A 26117-nucleotide genomic window follows, 5' to 3' on the forward strand; every position below is an offset into this window, starting at 1 on the left:
TCCTCTGTTTCGATGAGTTCTTGACGAAATGCAGCCTCCTCCTTTAGCCCAATTTTCTCCCCTTCACATGGGGAGGAGTTTCATTTGTTACCGTGATGTGAACAAGGCTATAGAGAGGCACAGAGAGATATATGGACTACGTTTGGTGCTGAAAAAGGCAATAAAATTGGAGAACTACTGCCTCACTGTAGACCAGATGCGAGACCTCAATTTCCGTTTGAAATATGGCGAATTAGATTACCAATGTTCTGTCGATAATGGGCGGCCAGGACGTCCAGGGAACGAGTAAGTAGACCAATAATGGTGTTGGTGTAGTCATTGTAGCACAATATTAAGATATGTGAACGTGTTCGCAGAAACTGTGAGCATCTCCGAAAACTCTTTGTTTTCGGCCTTTTCCAAGGGTTTTTCGTGACCTTGAAATTACAGCTTGGTGCCCACTGTTTTTGACCTCTGCTGCTACAGGGTGAATACAGTGCCTTACATGGCGTCTATACGACCTTGTCATGATCTTGTGTATGTGTCAGAGCTGTATGGAAATAGATAATAGAGATATGACCCTTTTTGGAGGAGGTGCCCCACCCTCCATCATTGTGGGGCGGAGGTAACCTTTGGGTTGGGGTAACTCCTCATATAACCGTATTTTCACTGAGCTCTGGCCCTGGGTAGCTACTAATAAAACCTGGTAACATGTTACCTCTGCCTTTGGGTACCTACTAGTTTAGCATAGCCTTGTTACCTTGGGTCTAACAGACTTATCATTGTAACTTCCTGTTGTCTTTTCACCCATGGCTGGGGGTAACTCCCGGTGTAAGCAGGTATTAGGTGACCTTTTCTTCAGGGTTTTCTTAATAACTTACTAATCATATGATCTGTGGCTTGGAATAATCTGATTAGTTGTAGAATGTTTTTTCTTTTTTTTTTGCACATCAGGCTTTGGCTAATTGCTACTCTGTGATCTACTGGCTCAAGGTATTACTACTTATGTATCCTGTTTTCATGCATTCTCTGGGTGTGGTGGATACTTTTGCGGTTTATTTTCATAGGCATTGGTTATTTTACCGACAAATCTGCACCAGAAGGATTACTTACAATCATATTTTGTCGATTGATTTATTTTCCTGTATATCACATAGATATTGGATTCTATCAACTTTTGCAGTGGCACCATGAAAACAGTGTATAACTGTCTTGATTCATAGAAGCAACAGTTCTGATAAACAAAAAGGCAAAGTTCTAATCGCATCAAGTTCACAAGGGTTTCAGTGTAGCTCATAATTTTCAGCTTGAAGTTCAGGCAGAGTGATGGGTTAATACAAGCCAATCAGCCTTGTGCAGTCAATATAACCCATAGGTGATGTATGGGAAAGTAAACCTTGAAAATAAGCTACTTATCAGTTTCATGTTTAAATCCTATGGTGCTGAGAAGTAAGCAGAGTGACCGGTGCAATTTTCATATATGACATTAATATCATTGCACAGCCCCAGTTGTATTGTTCTTGAATATGGTCCTAAATGTTTGCTTAACTTTCTGAAATCTTGTAACTTCTGATTACTTGTTTAACCTTATGGACTCGAATCACACCTGTCTCATTAAAGCATTATATACTGATAACCTCTTGTCTGCAGTTGTTTATTTTCTTTTCTTGGAATAAAGGATGAGCTATGAACAAATAGTTTTTTCATACATTTAGAATATGAGTAAAGTGTGATTGGCTTACTTATTCTACGTAAGATTTTAGAAATAATTGATTATAATTTTTTGAGAAATTATAGATCACATTGGTATATTGGCTCTATTGTGATTGAAATATTACTGAAATATAGCAGGAAACATTGGTATATTCCCTTATTGAATTGTTTAGTTATATGCTAGTTGGGTCTTTATATTCAGAGAGATTTCCCTCCCTGTAGAGTATTTACCATTGTCCTGCTTATGATAGTTCATCAATTTACTAATATTAAATCATATAGAAAAAGGCATTAAACATCAGTAACAGCTATGCATTTTACAGATATTGATACAGTATTGTATGTTGTAGGTGATGTGATTATCAAATTTTAGAGTAGTGTATAATCATTATGCAGCAAAGCTTTGTATAAGTATTGAATTCTTAGCTGATTTTTGTAGGTATGAGGTAAGTAAGAATATGATAGAAATAAGTAACATATGCTTTTATGTACAGTATCTAATATTTCATTTTTATTTCAGGTATCTAATGAGAAAGAGTGATCAGTGATGACTTCTCATTGTACTAAATTCAGTAATGTTTGGCTTTTTAATCTCAATTTCAAAGACTAGATCCTCTATCTATATCTCTTAATAAATGCATGTTTCCATCTAGGAACTCCCTTAAGTAGCTGTGTGTGTGTGTGGTTTCAGAAGTGGTAGAGGATGTGTAGATCAGGTGTTTGCTTTGAAGAATGTATGTGAGAAATACTTAGAAAAGCAAATGGATTTGTATATAGCATTTATGGATCTGGAGAAGGCATATGATAGAGTTGATAGAGATGCTCTGTGGAAGGTATTAAGAATATATGGTGTGGGAGGTAAGTACTTAGAAGCAGTGAAAAGTATTTATCGAGGATGTAAGGCATGTGTATGTGTAGGAAGAGAGGAAAGTGATTGGTTCTCTGTGAATGTTGGTTTGCGGCAGGGGTGCGTGATGTCTCCATGGTTCTTTAATTTGTTTATGGATGGGGTTGTTAGGGAGGTGAATGCAAGAGTTTTGGAAAGAGGGGCAAGTATGCAGTCTGTTGTGGATGAGAGAGCTTGGGAAGTGAGTCAGTTGTTGTTCGCTGATGTTACAGCGCTGGTGGCTGATTCAGGTGAGAAACTGCTGAAGCTGGTGACTGAGTTTGGTAGTGTGTGAAAGAAGAAAGCTGAGAGTAAATGTGAATAAGAACAAGGTTATTAGGTACAGTAGGGTTGAGGGACAAGTCAATTGGGAGGTAAGTTTAAATGGAGAAAAACTGGAGGAAGTGAAGTGTTTTAGATATCTGGGAGTGGATCTGGCAGTAGATGGAACCATGGAAGCGGAGGTGAGTCACAGGGTGGGGAGGGGGCAAAAGTTCTGGGATCATTGAAAAATGTGTGGAAGGTGAGAACATTATCTCGGAGAGCAAAAATGGGTATGTTTGAAGGAATAGTGTTTCCAACAATGTTATATGCTTGTGAGGCATGGGCTATAGATAGAGATGTGCAGAGGAGGGTAGATGTGCTGGAAATGAGACGTTTAAGGACAGTATGTGGTGTGAGATGGTTTGATCGAGTAAGTAATGAAAGGGTAAGAGAGATGTGTGGTATTAAAAAGAGTGTGGTTGAGAGAGCAGAAGAGGGTGTTTTGAGATGGTTTGGTCACATGGAGAGAATGAGTGAGGAAAGATTGACCAAGAGGATATATGTGTCAGAGGTGGAGGGAACGAGGAGAAGTGGGAAACCAAATTGGAGGTGGAAACATGGAGTGAAAAAGATTTTGAGTGAACAGGGCCTGAACATGCTGGAGGGTGAAAGGTGTGCAAGGAATAGAATGAATTGGAACTGTGTGGTATACCGGGGTCGACAGTGCTGTCAATGGATTGAACCAGGGCATGTAAAGCATCTGGGTTAAACCATGGAAAGTTTTGTGGTTCCTGGATGTGGAAAGGGAACTATGGTTTCGGTGCAGTATACATGACAGCTAGAGACTAAGTGTGAACGGATGTGCCTTTGTTGTCTTTTCCTAGCGCTACCTCGCGCACCTGCGGGGGGAGGGGGTTGTAATTTCATGTGTGGCGGGGTGGCGACGGGAATGAATAAGGGCAGACAGTATGAATTATGTGCATGTGTATATATGTATATGTCTGTGTGTGTATATATATATATATATATGTATATGTCTGTATGTGTATATATATGTATACGTTGAGATGTATAGGTATGTATATGTGCTGTGTGTGGACATGTATGTATATACATGTGTATGTGGTTGGGTTGGGCCATTCTTTCATCTGTTTCCTTGCACTACCTCTCTAATGTGGGAGACAGCGACAAAGTATAATATAAATATGTATGATATATATATATTGTCATCAAATTTGTGATTATAAGTTTTTATATGACATTTGCTCTATAGTTGTGATCAAGAAAATTTTTATGCATGCAGTGTCATGGTGACCTTGTTGAAAAATGCTTTTTTTACTAAGAACTAAGCAAATTGGAGCTTGAACTAAACTCCACAGACTGGATCTCTCTTGTCAGACTTTAGACTGCTTTTGTTACTATAAAGAAATTAAATATTTTTCATCAGTGAGCGTTGTCCTCGTCTTGTGCGGCTCCGCTTGAGTCCAGATGCTCGTACTTTGGTAGTCTACGACACCCATGTCCATGAACCTCAGCCTAAGAGCTCAGGCCAGTTCCAGGTACTTGGATTACAGTATAGTATATTATTATAATGTTTTTTGAGTAGTGTGGGATGTAAAAGATTTTCATGGTTTGTGATTGATTTCATTTCATATATGATGATTGGCTTTTGCTTAGCAGTTTCCCTTATTGAGTCATATTAGAAGTTGTTAAAAGATGATTGTGATCATGATGCTGTCTGTCTATATCCCTGATGCCTGTTCCCTTTGGAAACTCCCATCAAGGGGTTGACCACCATGAAAGGGACTCCACTTATTCCTCTCCTTACATACCTCCCTCACATACATCATTCCATGCATTCTTCCCCCATTTCTATCCCTCCTGTACTATTGCACTCTATTTCTCGATATCACAGGTTGTCTTCCTCTTACACCAACCCCTTTAATTGACTGTCATACACTCTTTGCTAATATCTTGTCTTGCATTCATTCCACATGCGCATTCTTTCCCATTGCATTCCCTGCCTTTCCAAATTCCTTATACCTCCCCTCATTACTCTCTTCATTCCATAGTCATAATGCCAATAATGAAAGTTATTGTGTAGACCCCATTCACATAAAAAATGCAAGTTCCTCCCAGATCCTTTATCAGATAATGTATATAGGTCTCATAAGTTCTTTCTCCATAATTTATGTATTTGTTGAAGAGAAATATGTAGTAAAAATAATAAATGTAATTAATATAGTGTTATTAACTAGTGGGCTTATGCTCTATACATATTTATCTTTCAGAGTTTGTCACCACCATGTCCAATCCCAGAACCAATGACAGTAATATCACCAGAAGGTTTAGTATCCATATCTCAAGCTCACCGAACCACACCGTCCACACCATGTCTACCTCTGCCAGGTTCCTCTGTTGGCCTCAGCACACCAGAGGGGCCACACACACCCAGTTCTGTGTGTGGTTATGAGAAAATTACAGTCAAGCTAAAGAAGTCTCAATTTTCTCCCAATGAGATGGTGGTTGTGGGTAGTGCAAGAGATGCACAGGAACAGTTTGAACTCAGGTACATTAAACTCCTGTACCATAGAGGTTGAGGATTGTAAACAGTTGTTCAGTGTATTAGTAAAGTAGATCATCTATGGTAGCAAATTTGTTTGTCATATTCATGACATGGATGAAATGCTTTTTGGCATGTCGCTGGTTGTGGCCTGACAAACATTGTTTGATCAGTCAAGAGATTACAGTTTATCATTCTTGCTTTAATAAAAATGTATACTCTTGTCTTCTCAGTTTTCATACTTATGTATGTCTCGTTTTTCCAGTTTTTAAACATGGGTCAAGTAGTAGTCGATTGCGTTGTATGGATGCAAGGCTTGGGCCATAGAAGGAAAATTAGGGAAGAGGATAGAATTGTTTGAAATGTTTGAGGACACTGTTTAGTGTGAAAATGGTTGTTCGAATAAGAAATGATAGCATAGGAAAAAGGTGTGATAGTAAGAGGAGATTGTTTGAGAGAGATGAAAAGGCTTCGCTGAAATAGTTTGGATACATAGAAAGGGTATATGTGTCAGAAGTGGAGGGAACAGGTAAAGGAAGAAACCAAGGAGGAAATGGAAAGAGTGAAATAAACTTTGAGTGATTGGGACCTGAACATGCAGTAGGGTGTGAGATGTATATGGGATGATATTTTCATTTATTTTTTTCCCCCAAAATGTTATACATTGGGCTGAACCAGGGCTCATGATGAATTCAGGGGAACTGCAGAAAAGTTTGGCTGTGGAACAACATAAGTTAGGGGACACATAACACATGTAATTTATGGTCTACCAGGTTGAGATGTTTATCATTGTATATGGAAAATTAAGTTTTAGTTCATTGTAATGTTTAACACATGGAGATATGTTTTAGAATACATGTATTTGAGAATATTCTGCACAGAAAGTGTATAATTAGCATTAGGAATGCTGCATGTAAATGGTTCATGGAGCTTTTGCTTCTAAAATATTTTGAATTTATGTATTAGTATGGCCATTAGCAAGCAAAATTATCCACTGTTGCATAAAGTGATCACTTTAAGTCTTTTTCTAAGGGGACACATCAGGTATGTATTCATATGGAAGCATGGCATTGATGAGCATGTAACATGTTAATCGAGTTTTCAAGTTTGGTATTAAAAACCTAACATGTTTATCTTCTGTTATAAAGTCATTAATCCATTTACAATGTCATGTCAAGGTGGATCAGGCACATACAGCCATTAAGATGGAGATTGGTAGAGCTGCATTTATGTCAGGCCATGCATGCCTTTTTTATGAATAATAAAGCTCCATCTTCCTAATGATTTTTAATCAAATATTTTCTTGCAGTTTCAAAATGAATTCAAGAAATTGGTAATGATGCTCAGCCTCATATCATTTCATCAGTACTACAAATTGCATTTTGTTTTTAATTCACAGGAATTCTCCAGAAAAGTTGCCCAGCAAGTCAAATACACCAAGCCCAAGCATTGTAGAAAAAACAGCTGCAAAGCCCATATCAAAGCAGCTCACACCAAAGTCTCAAGAAGATATTTCAACCTCAAAAATTGTACGTAAACCTTCTGTGAAGGCCACAGAAAAACCACCTGACAAGACAACAAACAGATCAACAGAGAAGGCAGTATCAAAACCAGGTGATAGGGTTAGCAGTAAACCCCCAGAGAGAGTGGCTGCTAAACCTCAGGAGAGGTATACATCAAAAACTCCAGAGAGGATTGTCACTAAATCAACTGAAAAAATAGGAGCAAAGGCTACAGAGAGGATGGGTACCCGGCAAACTGAGCGATCCACAGCCCGAGTTCCAGTAAGATTGCCTCAGCGAGCGAATGAAAGAGTCAGCCAAAGAAATCACGGGACAGTGACGAGTACTTCGGGTAATGGGGTAAGTCAGCTAAGCTAATGGTAAAAAGAAATGCATCCTCCATGTAGTCTGACAATTCACATTCTAGTTCTGTAGAAAAAGGTTAACTTTGACTTGTGCCCAAACAAGAAAGTTGAAAGCTTTGTAAGCACCATAGCCAGGATGCCAGCATTACTTGTCTTTAAACATAAAGTACATCTGTGATTAATTCTTTCTCTTTCTTAGGTAATTATCTGTTCAGGCACAAAAACGATAAAGTTAAGGCTTGGGGATTAATGTATAAGTACAATGATTTAATCCAAAAATTTGAAGCACAAAACAAAGTATGACTTGCAACCAATTTGGGGAGATTACTGTACATTAATGATATTACTGTACATTACTGTACAAAGGCAAAGGGGATAAGAGTGAGTGCTCAAATTACAGAGGTATAAGTTTGTTGAGTATTCCTGGTAAATTATATGGGAGGGTATTGATTGAGAGGGTGAAGGCCTGTACAGAGCATCAGATTGGGGAAGAGCAGTGTGGTTTCAGAAGTGGTAGAGGATGTGTGGATCAGGTGTTTGCTTTGAAGAATGTATGTGAGAAATACTTAGAAAAGCAAATGGATTTGTATGTAGCATTTATGGATCTGGAGAAGGCATATGATAGAGTTGATAGAGATGCTCTGTGGAAGGTATTAAGAATATATGGTGTGGGAGGCAAGTTGTTAGAAGTAGTGAAAAGTTTTTATCGAGGTTGTAAGGCATGTGTACGTGTAGGAAGAGAGGAAAGTGATTGGTTCTCAGTGAATGTAGGTTTGCGGCAGGGGTGTGTGATGTCTCCATGGTTGTTTAATTTGTTTATGGATGGGGTTTTTAGGGAGGTGAATGCAAGAGTTTTGGAAAGAGGGGCAAGTATGAAGTCTGTTGTGGATGAGAGAGCTTGGGAAGTGAGTCAGTTGTTGTTCACTGATGATACAGCGCTGGTGGCTGATTCATGTGAGAAACTGCTGAAGCTGGTGACTGAGTTTGGTAAAGTGTGTGAAAGAAGAAAGTTAAGAGTAAATGTGAATAAGAGCAAGGTAATTAGGTACAGTAGGGTTGAGGGTCAAGTCAATTGTGAGGTAAGTTTGAATGGAGAAAAACTGGAGGAAGTAAAGTGTTTTAGATATCTGGGAGTGGATCTGGCAGCGGATGGAACCATGGAAGCGGAAGTGGATTATAGGGTGGGGGAGGGGGCGAAAATCCTGGGAGCCTTGAAGAATGTGTGGAAGTCGAGAACATTATCTTGGAAAGCAAAAATGGGTATGTTTGAAGGAATAGTGGTTCCAACAATGTTGTATGGTTGCGAGGCATGGGCTATGGATAGAGTTGTGCGCAGGAGGATGGATGTGCTGGAAATGAGATGTTTGAGGACAATGTGTGGTGTGAGGTGGTTTGATCGAGTAAGTAACGTAAGGGTAAGAGAGATGTGTGGAAATAAAAAGAGCGTGTGGAAATAAAAAGATGTACACATGTCAGCATTGGAAGGGAATGAAATGCAGCAATGTGGTTTACAGAAGACAACATGTTATCAGTACCCTAAAACTGAGCACATCAAGCGGTCAAGGGAAACCACGGAAGGATCTGTAGAGCCTAGTCATAAATAGGGGGTTCCATTTTCAATGCATCATACATGACAGATAAAGAGTGGCTGTGGACAAATGTAGCCATTTCTTCTGATCCTATTGCTACCTCGCTAACATGGGAAATGGTGGACACATGGATAAAATAAAATGTCATTTCTATTTTTTTTTTTTTTGTTTTTTTTTTTTTTTTTTTTTTTGCTGTCTCCCGCGTTTGCGAGGTAGCGCAAGGAAACAGACGAAAGAAATGGCCCAACCCACCCCCATACACATGTATATACATATGTCCACACACGCAAATATACATACCTACACAGCTTTCCATGGTTTACCCCAGACGCTTCACATGCCCTGATTCCATCCACTGACAGCACGTCAACCCCGGTATACCACATCGCTCCAATTCACTCTATTCCTTGCCCTCCTTTCACCCTCCTGCATGTTCAGGCCCCGATCACACAAAATCTTTTTCACTCCATCTTTCCACCTCCAATTTGGTCTCCCTCTTCTCCTCGTTCCCTCCACCTCCGACACATATATCCTCTTGGTCAATCTTTCCTCACTCATTCTCTCCATGTGCCCAAACCATTTCAAAACACCCTCTTCTGCTCTCTCAACCACGCTCTTTTTATTTCCACACATCTCTCTTACCCTTACGTTGCTTACTCGATCAAACCACCTCACACCACACATTGTCCTCAAACATCTCATTTCCAGCACATCCACCCTCCTGCGCACAACTCTATCCATAGCCCACGCCTCGCAACCATACAACATTGTTGGAACCACTATTCCTTCAAACATACCCATTTTTGCTTTCCGAGATAATGTTCTCGACTTCCACACATTCTTCAAGGCTCCCAGAATTTTTGCCCCCTCCCCCACCCTATGATCCACTTCCGCTTCCATGGTTCCATCCGCTGCCAGATCCACTCCCAGATATCTAAAACACTTCACTTCCTCCAGTTTTTCTCCATTCAAACTCACCTCCCAATTGACTTGACCCTCAACCCTACTGTACCTAATAACCTTGCTCTTATTCACATTTACTCTTAACTTTCTTCTTTCACACACTTTACCAAACTCAGTCACCAGCTTTTGCAGTTTCTCACATGAATCAGCCACCAGCGCTGTATCATCAGCGAACAACAACTGACTCACTTCCCAAGCTTTCTCATCCCCAACAGACTTCATACTGTACCTCTTGAAATAAGAGTGCAAGTAAACATAGACATAATGAAGTCATGGGGATAGTTAAGGCATGAGGTAATAAAGTCTTATAAAGTAGTGAAGTCCTGAGGTGTTTTATATGGAAGAAGTTGCATCATGATAGTGATTTTTTTTTTTTTAAAGCCTCGTGGAAGTCATTATCCCTTGTAATTGATCATGGACTTGCCTAGCCAAAATATGGTGAGCGGTTGTATTTTTTATTGCCCTTGTTTAGATAAGAAAAGGAAATATTGCACAGTTTGATGAACATTTTCTTCTTGCAGGGTTCATCACAGACCAATGGACTGCGGTCAGTAAATGGTGGAAACAGTAAGAGACTTCTTAGGAGGAAGAAAGGAGGGCATTCTGAGCCAACTTGGGACTTGTCCTCAATAGTTCCTTTAGATACAGGTAAAAGAGCATGTTTCTCAGCAAGATTTAGTTTTATTTTATGTGTTCAGATCAGGGAATATGGTGTAGAAGGGCAATTTTTTTCATAATCCTAGAAGGGGTACCTTTTAGATGTCATGTATTTAAGTGTACTGTTAAATCAAGAGATGGTTTTGTTATTTTCAAGTAGTTTGGGTGTTCTCTCTTGCTTGAAACATTTGAGATTTTTGAGTTGAAAATCTGAAGTCTGTTAGTCTCAGACAGTCAGAACTCACAGTGGCACTCTGATAAGTATAGCCACTATGCAGTAAAGTATAGCACTGGTTAATGATGTGTAAGACTAGTAATGAAGTATATCCCTGAATATGAACGATACCAATTACTTGATAATGTAATTTGGCAACACTAATGACGACAGGTTAGTAGGGAGGATAATTTTCAATCATCCAAATTTGGTTTGGAAGAAAAGATAGGTTTCACTCTGGATATTTCTCCTCATTGAAGTGGTTGTCACACTGCTCGATTTTTTGTTTTAAGAAGCTTAAAGGTGCCTGAGGTTGGGGAGTTTGCATCAAACTGTGTCCAGACCTAGAGAACAAACACAAACAGGTGTGAATATGTACTAGTGAGCAAGCATTTGCCTGTGATTTGCTACAGCACTCTTGGAAGCTTGTTGCAATTATTTGGTCGTGTTAATTTTCATTCATTCATACTTCAAGAAATGACAATTGGAGAAGTTGGAAGTTTGTCACTGCTACTGGTCATGTCACTGTGTAGAGCATTGTCTAGGGAACAACAGGTGTTGGCAAGTGCAAGAGTTAATTTTCTTCTTTATTTCAACTGCAGTTGTGTAGGACATTCTCAGGCATTGTTTTTTTACAATCTTGTATGATGTTCCCAATACCGAAAACCGGATTCTCTTGTTGTTTATCATATTGCTCGTCCACTCCATTATGCATGCTGTAGGAGCACAGATGAACAATTCACTGATGTCCAGACCTTCCTAGCAGTAACAAACTCATCCTGTGGTGTACCAACAACCACTGGAACATGAACCATGTATGCTTGTTCACTTTCATTTGTGCTCACCATCCATATGTAGTAAATGAACATTTTCCTCTGCTTGTTCACTAGTGCTTGTTTGTGTTCATTTTTTGTTACTCGATGTACCTTAAGATGAGAACTTGTAAGAATTAATATATTTTGATTGAGTAGCTGTGCAAGGAATATTTTGAAATATCTTGGATGTGCAAGAGAATAATTTGATAAACATTATTGGCATACATATGTATGTTAATTACATCAAATTTTTACACAGAACTTGGTTTCAATGAGAAGCAGCAACTAGCTCATGGTGTTTTGCTCCGATTACTTCGTGTCACCAGTCAGTTGCCCATGATAGAGTTCAGCCATGCCTTGGATACACTGGAGACCTTAACAGATGCATATCAACTGGAACAACGTGTCAACCTGACCATTTGTCGTGACCAAGAAAAAGGTTGGTAATACATTTATTCTTATTGGCAGAGTATACTCCTAGATTTTCTGTGCCTGTTAGTTTTGAATATGAAATATTTTTAGCCTTTCTGTTAAAAGAATAAAATTTCATGGGGACACCAGAGCATCATTGTCAGTGCTCCATCTGGGTAAAGTTTAGGTGCAGATGACAGAATGGTGGGAGAGCTTAGATGCAGTCATTAAATTGTACATTTTAGAGTGGAACAGAGCTGGGCCTTGATTGGAATATAGAGAATTATAAAACGGAAAAAGAAAAGACACGGGGAAAGCATTTACAAATTTTGTGAAATGTGCTTGGTCATAGATATTGGGAAAAACATGACAAGGTAGAGGGTTCTAAAACTTTGATGTGTAGAGAAAGAAGCAAGTATCAAAATGGCCCACCCTTGAGTATGTTTGCAGATGATGCAAAGGTCTTGCAAGGGGGAAGTGAAAAGCAAGGATTGCATCAGTGCACAAGGGAACCTGAACAGACTCCAAAATTGGTCTGAGCACATCCTTAAAGTTTCTTAAACAAATTGCTGATATGGATAGTGAACAGTTCTTTGAGAGATGTTGGGATAGAGCAAGTAGATTTTTAAAGAAGTTTAGAGTGTTTAAAAAAGTGCTTTTATAAGTATAAGAGTGTAGATGAATGGAAGAGAATGACTGAACACATGGTTAATGTAAAGAGCCTACGTAGATTTAAGAAGTTGTATGATAGCAGAGAATGTTTAAGAGAGAGAGCCCCATGAGTGTAAAACTCCTCCATGTACAGTAAAAACAGGTAATTACAAATAGGTAATTACACACACCCCAGCCTAAGTCAGGTACCCATTTATTTACCAGCCCAGAGAGGAGGATCTACACTTGGGTTAGGTGTGGGCCGATTACTCTGCCAAGGATTCATGCTCTTGTCCATCCAACCCTAGGTGGGTCTGAGCATGACTCATGGTGTGTGTGCTTGTGGTTGTAAGGAAACCTGATTGTGGCACCATGGCATTGGTGTATGTATCGATATTCCACCTGAGCACTGTTTCAGAAAAGCATTCATTATCATTATGCAATACCAGAACCCCTTTAATGGGGTTTCTGTATTTTTGAGGAGGCTGCAGTCCATGCACAAACAGGGAAATGATAGACTCCTTTGGCAGAAGAGTGCTTTGTTATGGGAATGTACTCCTTGCTTTTGTGTAAAATTATGATAGGTTTTTTTTATCTACTTGAGTTAGTGTTTGCCTTTAGATGAGCTTTTAGATTTGTGCTCAAGAGTGGCATTTACACCATTTCCACATGTTTTTGATGGATAAATAGTTTGATATTTGATATCCTGATTTTTTTCCGACAAAGCATGTCTCATTTCAGAGTGTGATAACATCTCTACTGATGACCCTTATGATATTGTGGATCTAGCAGATGAAGATGATGAGCACTATTATGAGTATGAGAATGGTGTTAGTTCCACAACAAATGAGCATAGGCTGGCATTTACACAAGTTGATGGACCTAGTGATAAACACCATGAGAGTGAACCTGAGGTTACAGATGGGATGAAATATGAGCTGTCACAAAAACGACCCGCTCCAGCTGAGACTTTCTCTTCTGAGAACAGGGTGTATCATCACTCCAGTTTGGGATCAGTTAAGGGCTGGAAAATGTCACGGAGCTCTTTGTACACATAGTTTTTACTAAACAGAATTATTTTTATATATGCACAAAAATACTATGCAACTGTAAAATATGGTCTTTTATAACATGTACAGGTTGAGCATCCCTAATCCGAAAATTCGAAATCGAAAATGCTCCAAAATCCAAAACATTTTGAGCAGCGACATGATGTTACAAGTGTAAAACTCCAAACCTGACCTCACTTGCCCATGCTGGGCTCTGACACTCTGTGAGTTCCAGTTTGTTACAAACAATCATCACCGTCAGACCTACATGCATTGCTGGCTGTGTTTTTTGTTTATTCTCTGCTCTGTGGTAGAAAGATATTGTTTAGAATGTCTAAAAGGCTTGCAGATAATGAGGCTCCAGAGTTTCATTCACTGACTAATTGTGAAATAGCTGAAATGATTCTGAATCAGAGTGATTGTGATAATAGAGATGATGAAGGTAACTAAGTTAACACTGCAGAAAAAAATGCATGTAGACAACATGGTGAAAATGTGTGATGGATTTACTAAAGGACTAGAGCAGCATGTATTCATAACAGAACAAGAAATCATGTCAGTTTATAAAATCAAAGAGAGACTTATAAGACAAAAACCATTGTTAATGAGGTAGATGACTCTGGAGGAAACATTTAAAAAAGCCATCCAGCAGAATGCTTCCTCATCCCTAGAGGACCCACCAGGGACTCTGAGAGGAATTTTATCACGGGGTACAGAGTTTCTTTTGGGCCCCCTTCCCTTCTCCATTTGTCATCCTGTTTTTATCCACTATGGTTTTATGCAGTGAACTGAAAGCCAAAAAGGGTATGGAAGATGAGAGGGGATGGAATGGAACACTCTTTCGATTTTCTATATTTGAGGCCTCATGCTCCTATACTCCATGATAAAAGATGAATAAGTATAAATTCCCAGACCCCTTTTTGGACCCCCAGGCCCAGGTATGATGTAACCCCCCCCCCTTCTCATTGGCCATGGGATCCACTTCCTGATCCCTCAACTTCTGATAGTCCTTGTCATGATGATGTCAATAATAATGTAACCCCCCCCCCCCCCCCCCCCCAAGTTTCTGAGGCCATATGTAGTTCCAGTATTTGTGCTGCAATTATCTTCTTTTTTTAAGAAGAGATCAAGGTTTTTTGGTAAGTGCACAACATTATTTTCATGTGAAATTAAATATTATCTCCACCTATAATGCCATGTTTGAGCGTAACATGACCAACAACATTATTGCATTGAAATTTTTCTGTTATTTTTCATTACATTTACAGTTACCTGTAATTATCGTAGATTAAATGTTTATTTGTTTTTATATCAAATGAAACCTAGAAAATGAAATACAGTGTACCGTAACCTTTTAATCAAAACATAGCATCGTAGGTGAAAACTGAAAACCTGCAGTTGTTTGTTGTTATTGTTTAACAGCTGATAAGGTATTCTGCTGATGCTACTGTGCTGCTTAGTTACCCTAAACACATTACTTTTCAACATATGAATAGTATTTCATAGTTTTTTTTACTGTTAAGTACTTATGTGTGAATAAGTGTAAGAAAATGATTCTTATCAGTAATATATATTAGTTCAGAGCCAGGAATGAAGTTGATGCCAAACAACCATAGATTGCCCACATGGATGGCTGAGATTGTGACACCTCAGCTTTCTGATGGTTCAGTGTTACACAAAAATTTTTTCATAAACAAAATTACAGATATTGTATAAATTACTTTCAGGCTATGTATATAAGGTGTATACGAAACATAAATGGATTTTGTGTTTAGACTTGGGTCCCATCCCCAAGATATCTCATTATGTATATGCAAACGTTCCAAAATCCAAAACACTTCTGGTCCCAGGCATTTCGGATAGGGGATACTCAACTCGTAGTGTGACTGCCAGTAAGAGAAGTTACATACTTATCTTTAGTAAGTTTGTATGGATAGAAATGGATATTTTTACATAGTTTATCTGTTATACAATTACTGATTCCAATGTAAAGGTTATAGATCTGTTGGTTGTTTAGTGTAAGATGCAAATTTCTCTTGATAGATGGAATCTTGTATGAACAAATGTGATGCTAATGAATCAAGTGATTTTGATTGATAAATATTTAGATTGGAATAATCAAAAGAAATTGTGTTTCTTAGAGCAAACTAATCAACCTTGGTTGAAAGAAAGTCATCTAAGATTTACATATTCAGTCATCCCTTTGTTACACTTCCCTCCATCTTTCCTATCCCAGTATCCTTTATCAAACCATTCTTCTTTTCTCATTCCTTTTTTCATACCCCTGAAGTCCCCCTCCATTTAGTTTAGGTCTCATACTTCATAAATATTTTGATATTATACTTCATTCTACATGTCTCTGTGCATTGAATGTGGGAAGTGCCATTTAGCCATGTGTTTAGCTTGATAAATTTTTACTTTTTTTTTTGTATCTTTTACGTTGATCTCTGTTTTTGAAATAAAGTAGCCGATTCAGGAACTTCCCAAAACATTTTATTACTAATGCTGTATAAAGATTTTAGATTTTATAGCTTTCTTGGAATGATTTGAATTTTACATGCTATCATTATGATAAATACCAATTAATTAATTTTTTTTTTACAATTAGCTTTTTAGATATGTATTTTTACCAAATATATAAATGTTTTTAGGTTAGTATTGTATAATTTTTAATGATTTTTTACTTGAAGCTGGGCCCTAAAGTTGAAATATTTTGATCTCCAGTTTGTAGTTTTTAATCTTGGTTTTCACTTTCAGGATTAGCTGTTACGTTTCTCATTTTTGTGTTGTTTTCAGTTTGGCTAATCTGGTTGCAGTGGTCCATAGGGCTGTCTCTTTGATGATAAGTGATGGCTTTTTATTGGTTGTATGATTTTCCGAAGTTATGATGTTTTCCATTATTGGGTCCCATGAATCCCTGCCCATTTAGAGTGGGTAGATCAGGTGCTTAGAGACTCACAAAGCAATGATGCATATGCTCATTATCTATAGAATTTGACATAATGAGCAAGGCTATCTACATTATGCGAAGTATTTTATGTCCAGTATTTATTCACTCAACCATATTTTCAGGTGATTATGTTACAATTCATTCTTTTGCATGCCAGATACATTAGATATTTTTACCCATGACATTCATGGCATCTTGTCATTAATATCCCCCTGCTTTCATATCTTACTTCATTTAGTATGCCCATTGTTTTTATATGAATGATGATAATTCTTTACTAGACTCATCTGTTATATTTTTGATATTTCCATGATATCCAAATATTTCCTTGTTTAGGCATCTTTGTAATGACACTTATCGTACCTCTTATATAACCAGACTCTTCTTGTATGTGGTTATACTGAGGGTATGGTGCCACCTTTGGTGAGGTATCATCAGTGGATGCAAAGGTGTGCAGTTTCATTAAGGAATTTCCATGGAGAGGAATCCAAATTTTCCCATAGCCTCAAAGGTGCAGAGACCCAGAAAAGTGGTCATATAATGATTGTCTTCATTTATGAACCTTGCTATGCTTCATTGTTGATAATCCTTCTTGAGTTCACTCATATTTTACTTATCTTTTTAGGATTCTGTAGGCTTTGTATTTGTTTTATAGAGCTTAAGCAAAGATCTTGGTATAAAGGTTTTTGCATAATCCAAGTGTTTAGTATTCTCATTAAACAAAGCTCTGAGAGGCCCTCAGATTTTTTTCCTTGCAGTGCTGTACTCTCATCCATTGCCTTCATATTGCCTCCATGTTGAATGTCACTCTTAGGTCCCAAAGTTCCCTTACACGTACTGTTCATCCCCATGAAGACATTGATTACTTTAGAGTTGCTTATCTCTTCTTCCATGAAATCATTACTCAATTTTTTTTCTAATAATGTACTGGAAGGCATACATAATCAACATCATGAATTCTTCTTCCCCAAAGCTGAAGGTATTGTTAGGTGCTGTACTTATTTTACTTGTGAGCTGCTATTTTGTATCCATATCCATTTTTTCACCATGGTTTGGGGTACTTCTGTATTGACGTGTTTCTTCATACATCTCTTTGTTAGTGAGATTGAAATCAAAAGTCATCTCTCATGAATATTGTAGGCATTACCTCCTTTCAGCTATCCTTTGCCATTAACTGATGCTGCTGTCCACTTCATGGTTTGCATGCATTATTTTGGCTACTGCTCCCATTAGCTGTTTGCATGTGTCCCTACCATCTAGGCTTGGACCCCATATATCTGTTTGGCTGCTGCTTCCCACAGTTTCTATATGGAGACTGACTTCATGAAGATTGACTGTTATGATTCCTCCTCCTTACCTTTAAGAGCTCAGCTGTGGAATTCTCTGCCTCCTTTCATTTTTCTCTCTTCCTGTAACCTTACTATTTTAAGAGTTGGGCTTACTCATTTTCCTTTTACCTGAAATTGCTTTGATTAATGTATGTTGTGCCAGTGACATGTTGGTTACAATAAAAAGAAAAACTCTTCCACTTATATCTAAAGTAAGTATATGCTTTACCCTGCTTTGATTTTGACATAACTAGCAGAGTAGATTCACCTGCATAGAGCAGCAATGGCACCTTTAATATTCTTGATCTCATAGACAGCCATACCTGCCAGTCATGTATGAGTATTTTGGTACCCTTAGTAACAATAGATAAGCGCAGTAATAGTGTAATATTACTTTGTTAATGTGTATATATATATTAGTATTGCACTTTTTGAAATTTTGATGGGGTATTTCAAGCTCATAAAGAAAGATTAATTAATTATCTGTGTACCCATCTATCAGTGTTTTTATGAGCATATTAAATTTTTGAGTAAAGATCTCACCCTTTGTGCACTTACTCAGACACACACACACACACATACATATATACATGAATGGACCTTGACTGGAGAGCTGAATCAATGGAGAATAGAAAAGACGACAATGTGAAGAATGATTAGGATCTTTCTTACCAGTTTGCTGCTTCCTACTTTCCTGAGGTTGCACCTGGATACAAGAGAAAATAATCAGGAAGCTATCCATCAGTCTATATCTCTGATGCCTGTTCCTTCTGGGAACTGCCTCAAGGGGGTGGCCATGGCACAAAAGTCTCTCTTACCAGGTGAACTCCAGTGCCACTTCTTAGCCTTTAGTGCCTCATCCATAATAGGCCACTAGCAGATGGCAATATTAGCAGTGTTTCCAGAGGCTCCTAGAAACAGGAAGTATTTAGAGAAATTCCTAACTGGCAGGAAATATTTCAATGAGACATGTATTCAGAGGCAGATTCATCACTGCCATTGGATCTCTGTGAGAATGCAGCATCTCTGAGAAATGGCAGCTTGTGTGCCCACACCTTTAACTAGATCACTACCTCACATTTTTGTGATGAGGCTAATGGTGACTGAAGGATGGGCCATTGTGATGTATGTTTCTTTCCCAACACCTCATAGCTTTGGAACTCTTTACCTTCTTGTTTGTTTCCTAACATCTATTGCCTGCTCCATTTTAAAAGGCAGGTTTTACATTTCTTCCAGAACTCATCAGTTTCCTCTACTGTTCGTACTTATCTGTCTTGCTTTCCTTTTTGATATTTCATTTAAGGCCTGGCTTTGATGAGAACTTTAGTTCACGACTGAAATCTTCGACTTTGAGTAAAAATGAAATTGCAGCTGAGTTAGAGATCTTTATTTATTTATTTTGCTTTGTCGCTGTCTCCTGCGTTAGCGAGGTAGCGCTAGGAAACAGACAAAAGAATGGCGTAACCCACCCGCATACACATGTATATATATATATATATATACATTGCAGCAGAGTTAGAGATATGGTCTGTAATTTTATTCCTGTAATTGTAAAGTTACAAGAATCTTGTGAAAGGAACCTTGAAGTTGACATCATGTTGAACTGGTCAGGAAAATCATGTGAGGAAGATTTTGAGAAAGACATTATGTTGATCAGTGTTGGAAATTTCTTCCAGTACAAGAACAGTGAAGTTTTGAGGAAGATATTGCAGCAGATATTCAGCCGCTGGATTATCCATCAGCAGTTAGATCTCCCCTGAGGTAGCACATACTGATAAGTATACTTGAAGCACATACTGATAAGTATACTTGAGAAGCTCTAAAGCATATAAGGATTTTGATATCTATGAGGGAAGCTCTTAACCTGCCCATATTAGAGGAAAGAATAAGGGAAACCTGATTACTGTCTGTGGATTTTCATTGAGTCACATGGTATTAACATAACCATTTCTCATGTCAGAGAGGTATCCAGATAAAGATGTGAGAGAGAAGTAAGCAAGAAAAATGTGAGGTGAGATATGAGCAAGGATTTCCTGAGGAGTAGATTGGTGTACATGTGGAGCAGGATGAGGAAAATAAAGTAAATTCATTGATTACGAAAATTCAACTGGATGTACAGTAGAAACGAGGTTTTTAGATTGGGTCCCATGATAGTAAAGCTCCTTCCTCATGTAGGTATATACACTGTAACATTCACACAGAGTATCGATGCATTGGATTTTACATAATGTATCTCTATCTGTATTTCCGATGGCTGTTCCCTTGAAAGGAACTCCCTCAAGGGGATGGCCATGGCAATAGTCTCCATAACTAGTGAACTTCAGTGGCCGTTTCTTGGCCTTTAAAGCTTTACCCTTAACAGGCCACTGGCAGAGGGCCAGTCTATTGCTGTATTTGCGGTGGCTCTTACCTAATGCTCTTACTGACTTCTACCTAATGTTTTTATCTAATAGTTATATCTAAATATTCCTACTTACTACTTCTGTCTATTGTTCCTCCCATTTTGACTAAAAGCAGGGCTAGCACATAGTACTCACCACAGGAAAGCTAGACTTATGAGGAATGAGCTGTGTGAGATAAGTGTTGTGTGTGGCAGGGAGAGAGATTTTGTATGTTTGTGGGCAAAATGCCAGCCAACCATGTGTAGGTGAGGCAGAAAGGAGAGACAGCTACCTGGGTTAGAGGAGTGCAACTAGACCACAAGCGAAGTGCTGGCTCACGATGCAGCTATCAACTAACCCTCTTGATACCCAGGCAGGTAGTACTGGTGATATACCTCCCTGCCTACCAGCTAATACCTACCTACATTACGTAACTTGAAAATGTGATGAATATGAAATTATTTGACAATTTGTATAAATTTTGCTTGATTTGCACAAGTAGATGTCATATTCTCATGCAACTAATATAGACCCATTTAATTTTCTTCTTGCAGTGAATTTCAAGTAGTTGATCTGTTTGGGTAGGCTTTCCTTTTGGTCTGATATAAAAATGGACTTAAAAACTCGGTTTCAGTAAGGAAGCTTAGAATGTCCACGGCAATGAAGATGGGACAAGTTACGTCCACCATATCTGTAGAAACTTGGACTATAGTATTGCTGCCTGTATTGCATATTTAATGATGATAGTTATGATTTATTGATAAAACATGAGGTTTTCCAGTAAGTGGAGAAAATGTGTTTTTTAATGGTAGCAGAAAATTTGTGTCTATAGATATCCTTTTTTTTTTTTTTTTTTCTTTTTTTGATGCTTTTAACTGAAAGATGGTTGGTTGTTGGGAAACAGTTCTTAAGGACTGCAGTTTTAGCCAACAGACTTAGGAGGGTTTTATTATTGCATTGTGATGATGCAAATTTCTCTGAATATATGTGTTCTGTAAGTTGTCTTCTATTAACAATATTACTAATGTAAGATTCTTTATGCATTCAGTGATGTCTCCTTTTCTATTGATTCCTCCTAGGGAGGACCCTCTCATGTACTTACCTTCAGTCATTTAATACGTAGATATATTATTTTCATTGTTGGATTTTTTCTCCCCAAAATTAAATGCTGTATCTCTACATAGAACACCTTTTATAGAGAGGAATTTTTTAGGAAAAAGCCTCACACTCGCACATAGTAGGGTTTGACATTGATGCTGGGACATGAGGATAGAAAAGTTAAAGAAATTTCCTTTCCAGTGTTTATTGTAAACTCTGCTGTTTTACTTATTTATGCATTAATGTTACTTTTAAAACTCCATTCCATTGATGTCTTGTAAATTTTCTTAGCATTTATATGTAGCATTTCTCAAAATTCAGCAAGTTCACAGTTACTGCTTCACTTCATTGTACATTGAACATACTCTTTTTGTATCATTTGATAGTACTCACTTCATGTTATGCTTGACCAGAAGAAGCAAAGCTTTTGGCTTAGAATTATTGTAAAGTATGTTATGTTGCCTATACATACTTGTACAGTGTAAATATACTGTTCTTATGTTCACCCATTAGTGCTGATTCTTTTTATGTTATTTAGTATTTCAGGGCCTTGGCATGTTATTAAATTGTATTTGACATGGTGTAATTGGCTGATTGGTTAGAAAGACTACAGGAAGTACACCAAACATAAACAAGTATAAAACTGTTCATGAAAGATTGAATGTTGGGAGTGAGACATAGTCTTGAAAGTTAATGTTGAATTGGAGAAAGGTAAGATCATGTTGACATACACAATGGGATATCCATTATATGGGAAATGAAAAACAGTTTCATGCCCTAAACTTACAAACAGGAGAATGCGATGATTTATGTGATCATCTATCTGTGTTTTGGCTGTTAATTGGATCCCTGTATCAGATTTTTTCTTTGCTTTTCCTTGCTGAGTTTGTGAATAATGATGTTTTATGATAATACTTCATTAGAAATCATTACAATATAGAAAACAGTCTGGATACGGGTGATTAGTACAATGGCCTAGACCTTTGACAAATTATTATGAGGACGTTTGTGTTTCTTTTTGTCATATCTATTTGGTTGGTATGCATGTTACTTTACATACCATATAGACTTTGATACAAACGGTGTATTGTATTGATGGATTATTATTGTATTCATTTTATTTATTTATTTATTTTTTGATATGCTTAGAATCAACATAGTGAATTATTTAAGAAGACATCTTGTTATCCAAGGTTAAGCTGTTTAAGACAGCTTTAACATTGGACTGATTTAGAAATTCATCAAATTGTCTACAAATCAAAAATCAACAAATAGTAGCCATAGCTTCCCTTGTTAGCACTTTTGTTCTCATCAGTCTTGTAGTTGATTGAAAAGTGATTTACACTGGAAACATTGGTAACATTGCTAAGATTGCATACTGCACTTGTTATGGGTTAGTGCATGTTTGTTGTGATATGGTAACCTCTCAGTATCATAAAACTTATTAAGTGAAATGTATAGAATGTGAAAGACATCGAGTTTATTTGCAATGAATGAATATTAAAACGTGACAAAAAAGGAGCTTGTAATTGTGTTTGTTGTAAATCATTGCATTCTGACATTTTTTCTTGTTGTCGTGGGTATTTTTGTACATGATTGTCAAAGTAATTCCCCCACATTTTGAGATGGAATGATGGTCACCATAGATTCTGTTTTGAAAGAAGCTAAAACAAGGCTGTGTTTATTGGCCACCTTTGCAGCAGAGTGTAGATAAAATTAATTTTTAGATAAAATTGATTTTTAAGGGCTAGATTTGATTAACTTTCAGTTTCATTTGTATGCAAAGTAAATTTTTAATCCAAATTTTGAGTATTGATTTAGTTTTGCACATGCAGGTTGTAGGCTTTCATTTCTGCTCAGAATCGTCAAGTTAAGCTGATCTTAACCAACATTTCCAAAAATTTTTTACTTCAGCCTTTCCTCCTCACTCCCAACCTAATCATTCTGTAGCATACTCTCCATCTGATAAGGCCATTCTTTTTTGGTACCTTATTCTTTCCCTATTCAGTTTGATGTAGAGTGGAAATGTTAATGTAAGAAGTGAGGAAAGGAATTGCTTAATCAAAAGGAGGAGGTGAGAGGAAGATTGAAAGCATACATTGAATAACTGATGAATGTGAGCATTTGTTATGTGCATGGGTGTAGAGGATGGAAGGAAAATGTTACAAGTGCAGGAAGAGGTAAAAACACTGATAACGGGTTTGAAGGTAGGAAAGGCACCTAGAGTGGATGGGATTATGGCTGAAATGTTGAAGTATGGAGGAGAAAGTAATTTATCTTGGAAACAGAAGGTTGTACCTAAGGATTGGGTGAAAGCTGTTATTGTTCCCCTATTCAAAGGAAAAAGGTGTTAAGGATGTATGTAGCAATTCACTGGGAATAAGTAAACCAGGAAAAGTGCATGCAAGTGTAGATTGTTAGGGTGATAGAGGTGACTGAATGCAATATAAGTGAGGGGCAAGGGGTGTTAGAAAAAGCAGAAAAGTATCAGTTGAAAGGTAAGGAGCTTTATGCAGCTTTCATGGATCTAGAGAAAGTGTGTGAAAGAGTTGAATGGAATGCTTTACGGAATATTTAAAGGATATTTGGTTTATGAGGACAACTGTTGGATGGCTTGCAAGTCTTCTATAGAGTAGAAAATGTATATTTAAGAGTGGATGGTGAATTGAGCAGAAGCTTCGGTACACGTGGGTGTTGAGGCAGGGCTGTATGATGTCACAGTGGCATCTTAACATATATGTGGATGGAGTGATAAGGGAGATGAAAGCCAAACTAGGGAAAAGGGTTGCATAGATAGTGTGGTGGTGAGGTATGGTGGCTGATGACAAACCTGTTTGTGAATAATACTGTGTTGTTTGCTGAGAGTGAAGAGGATTTGCAGAAAGTTGTGTGTTTTATGGCGAGTGTAAGTGTAGGCAATTGAAGATAGATGCGAGTAAAAGTAAAGTCATGGTGTTGGAAAGGATACAGAGTGTAAGTGTAGATTTGCTAAGCCCTACAGAGTGAGAGAAGAAAGTGTACTAAACTGTGTTATAGGTATTGGGTGGGGGGAGACTTGAATAGGTGAGAAACTTTAAGTATCTAGGAGCTGTTGTGGGTAAGTTTGGTGATGAGGAAGAAGAGATAATGGAGAGGGCAGTACAGTTTAAAAGTCATTAGATCCCTTAATAGAATAATGAAATGCAGAGGAGTAAGTGTGGAAGTGAAGAAAGGATTAAGGGACCATATAGTCCACAATGATCCACACTGTTGATGCTGAAACATGGACATGAATGAGTCACAGAGGTCAAGAATTGAGGCTGTGGAAATGAGTTATTTGAGGCTCCTTCAGCCCAAGGCAGCACTATTTCCAATTGCAAGAGAAAGGATGAATACCTTTGGAGGAAGAGATTCTGAGACAAAACTCCACTCCCACTATTACAGCCATGCCAAAAGTGACTTTTCACTTGTAACCTCACGCATACTGAGCCTGGTAACACCGATATTTTGTTGTAGTCATGCCTTTGTTCTTGCTGAATGAAGTAGTGTTGCATATTCATTGTTGCTTGTGTAATACAAGGGTGCTGTGTTGAGGTTCAAAGATCATCTGCATATGAGAGGACTTTCACAATGTGGTTTACAGAAGGTGATGGAAAGTCATGTAAGAAGAGATTGAAGAGTGTTGGAGAAACACTTGGAACACTGGGAACTCGGATCATAGCCTAAAGGAAGCATCTGTGAGTGACTCTGGCTTGTTAGATATTTACTTAACCATTTTCTTTTCTACTGCATATTTGTTTCTCCCACTTTCGTCAGTTAAGTGTCAGGAACTAATAAACCACAGCTTCATTTGCCCTCACCTGCTGTGTTTCTATTAGGTAGCATTAGTAAATAAAGCTTGGAGGAAAAATCAATGCCTTGTTTATGCTTCTACTCTTTAAGCGATGATTCAGGAAGGGAGAATTTCCAGTTCCTGGTTCCTGCACCTCTTGATTTCTTTCTTTGACATGTGGGAAGTATGTGGGTAGTATTCTTTCTGTATGTCTCCAGGGATAATTTAAGCTTCTTAACTGTATTAAAATCAAGGATGGTTTCCATGTGCAATAAATATATATAGAACTGTACAGTGATTCATCATCTCATTAGTGCCAATCAGCTTGGAGTAAATATCATACTTACCTGAACTGCTTTTGAATGTATCTGTGTGTAGTCTCAACAACTGCTGTAGCTGTATAGCTTTAATTGTTTTTTATAAGAGGAATTACAGGACTAGGGAAGTACAAACAACTTTAGCAATCTCATGTGAATTATTCTTTTTCTTCAGTTCCCATGCTTTCAGAGCTTCTCATTAACGAAGTGGGCTGTGAGCTGGTTTGTTACCATCATCCCAAATTTTTTTAAGATTCATAACATTAAATCAACATTTTTTTTTTTTTTAATATTATGAATATAAGGGTTCATCTCGTTAGTACAATCAGTTTGGTGTACATTTTTATTTAAGTAAGATGCTGTCAAATTAATGTGTAAGAAATGTTAATAGATAGAAATCTCTGCAATTGCAGTAAAAGTATAGCTTTAATTGTTCTATTTAAGAGAAAGTACAGGACTAGGGAAGTACAAGGGAACTTTAGCAGTCCCATTAATATTTGTTCCTGGTTTTGAAAATTCATGAATTTTTGACATTAATCCCTAAGCCTGGTATACACCAGCATCTCTTTATAATGTGAGAAATTTCGTCAATATTAAATTTTGCTGTCATG

At 37.7% G+C, this 26117-nt stretch overlaps 1 protein-coding gene across 1 annotated transcript; it reads left to right on the top strand.

Moving 5' to 3' along the window:
• Positions 1-8: 8 nt before the first annotated feature.
• LOC139766114 (uncharacterized) lies at positions 9-26117 on the top strand. Its single transcript, XM_071694321.1, has 7 exons — positions 9-285; positions 4290-4401; positions 5134-5411; positions 6805-7267; positions 10346-10472; positions 11770-11949; positions 13314-26117. The coding sequence occupies exons 1-7, from the start codon at positions 29-31 to the stop codon at positions 13628-13630; spliced, it is 1734 nt and encodes a 577-aa protein (XP_071550422.1). The 5' UTR covers positions 9-28; the 3' UTR covers positions 13631-26117.

This window comes from Panulirus ornatus, chromosome 57 (genome assembly GCF_036320965.1).
Source record: "Panulirus ornatus isolate Po-2019 chromosome 57, ASM3632096v1, whole genome shotgun sequence".
Classification (NCBI taxonomy): Eukaryota; Metazoa; Arthropoda; class Malacostraca; order Decapoda; family Palinuridae; genus Panulirus; species Panulirus ornatus.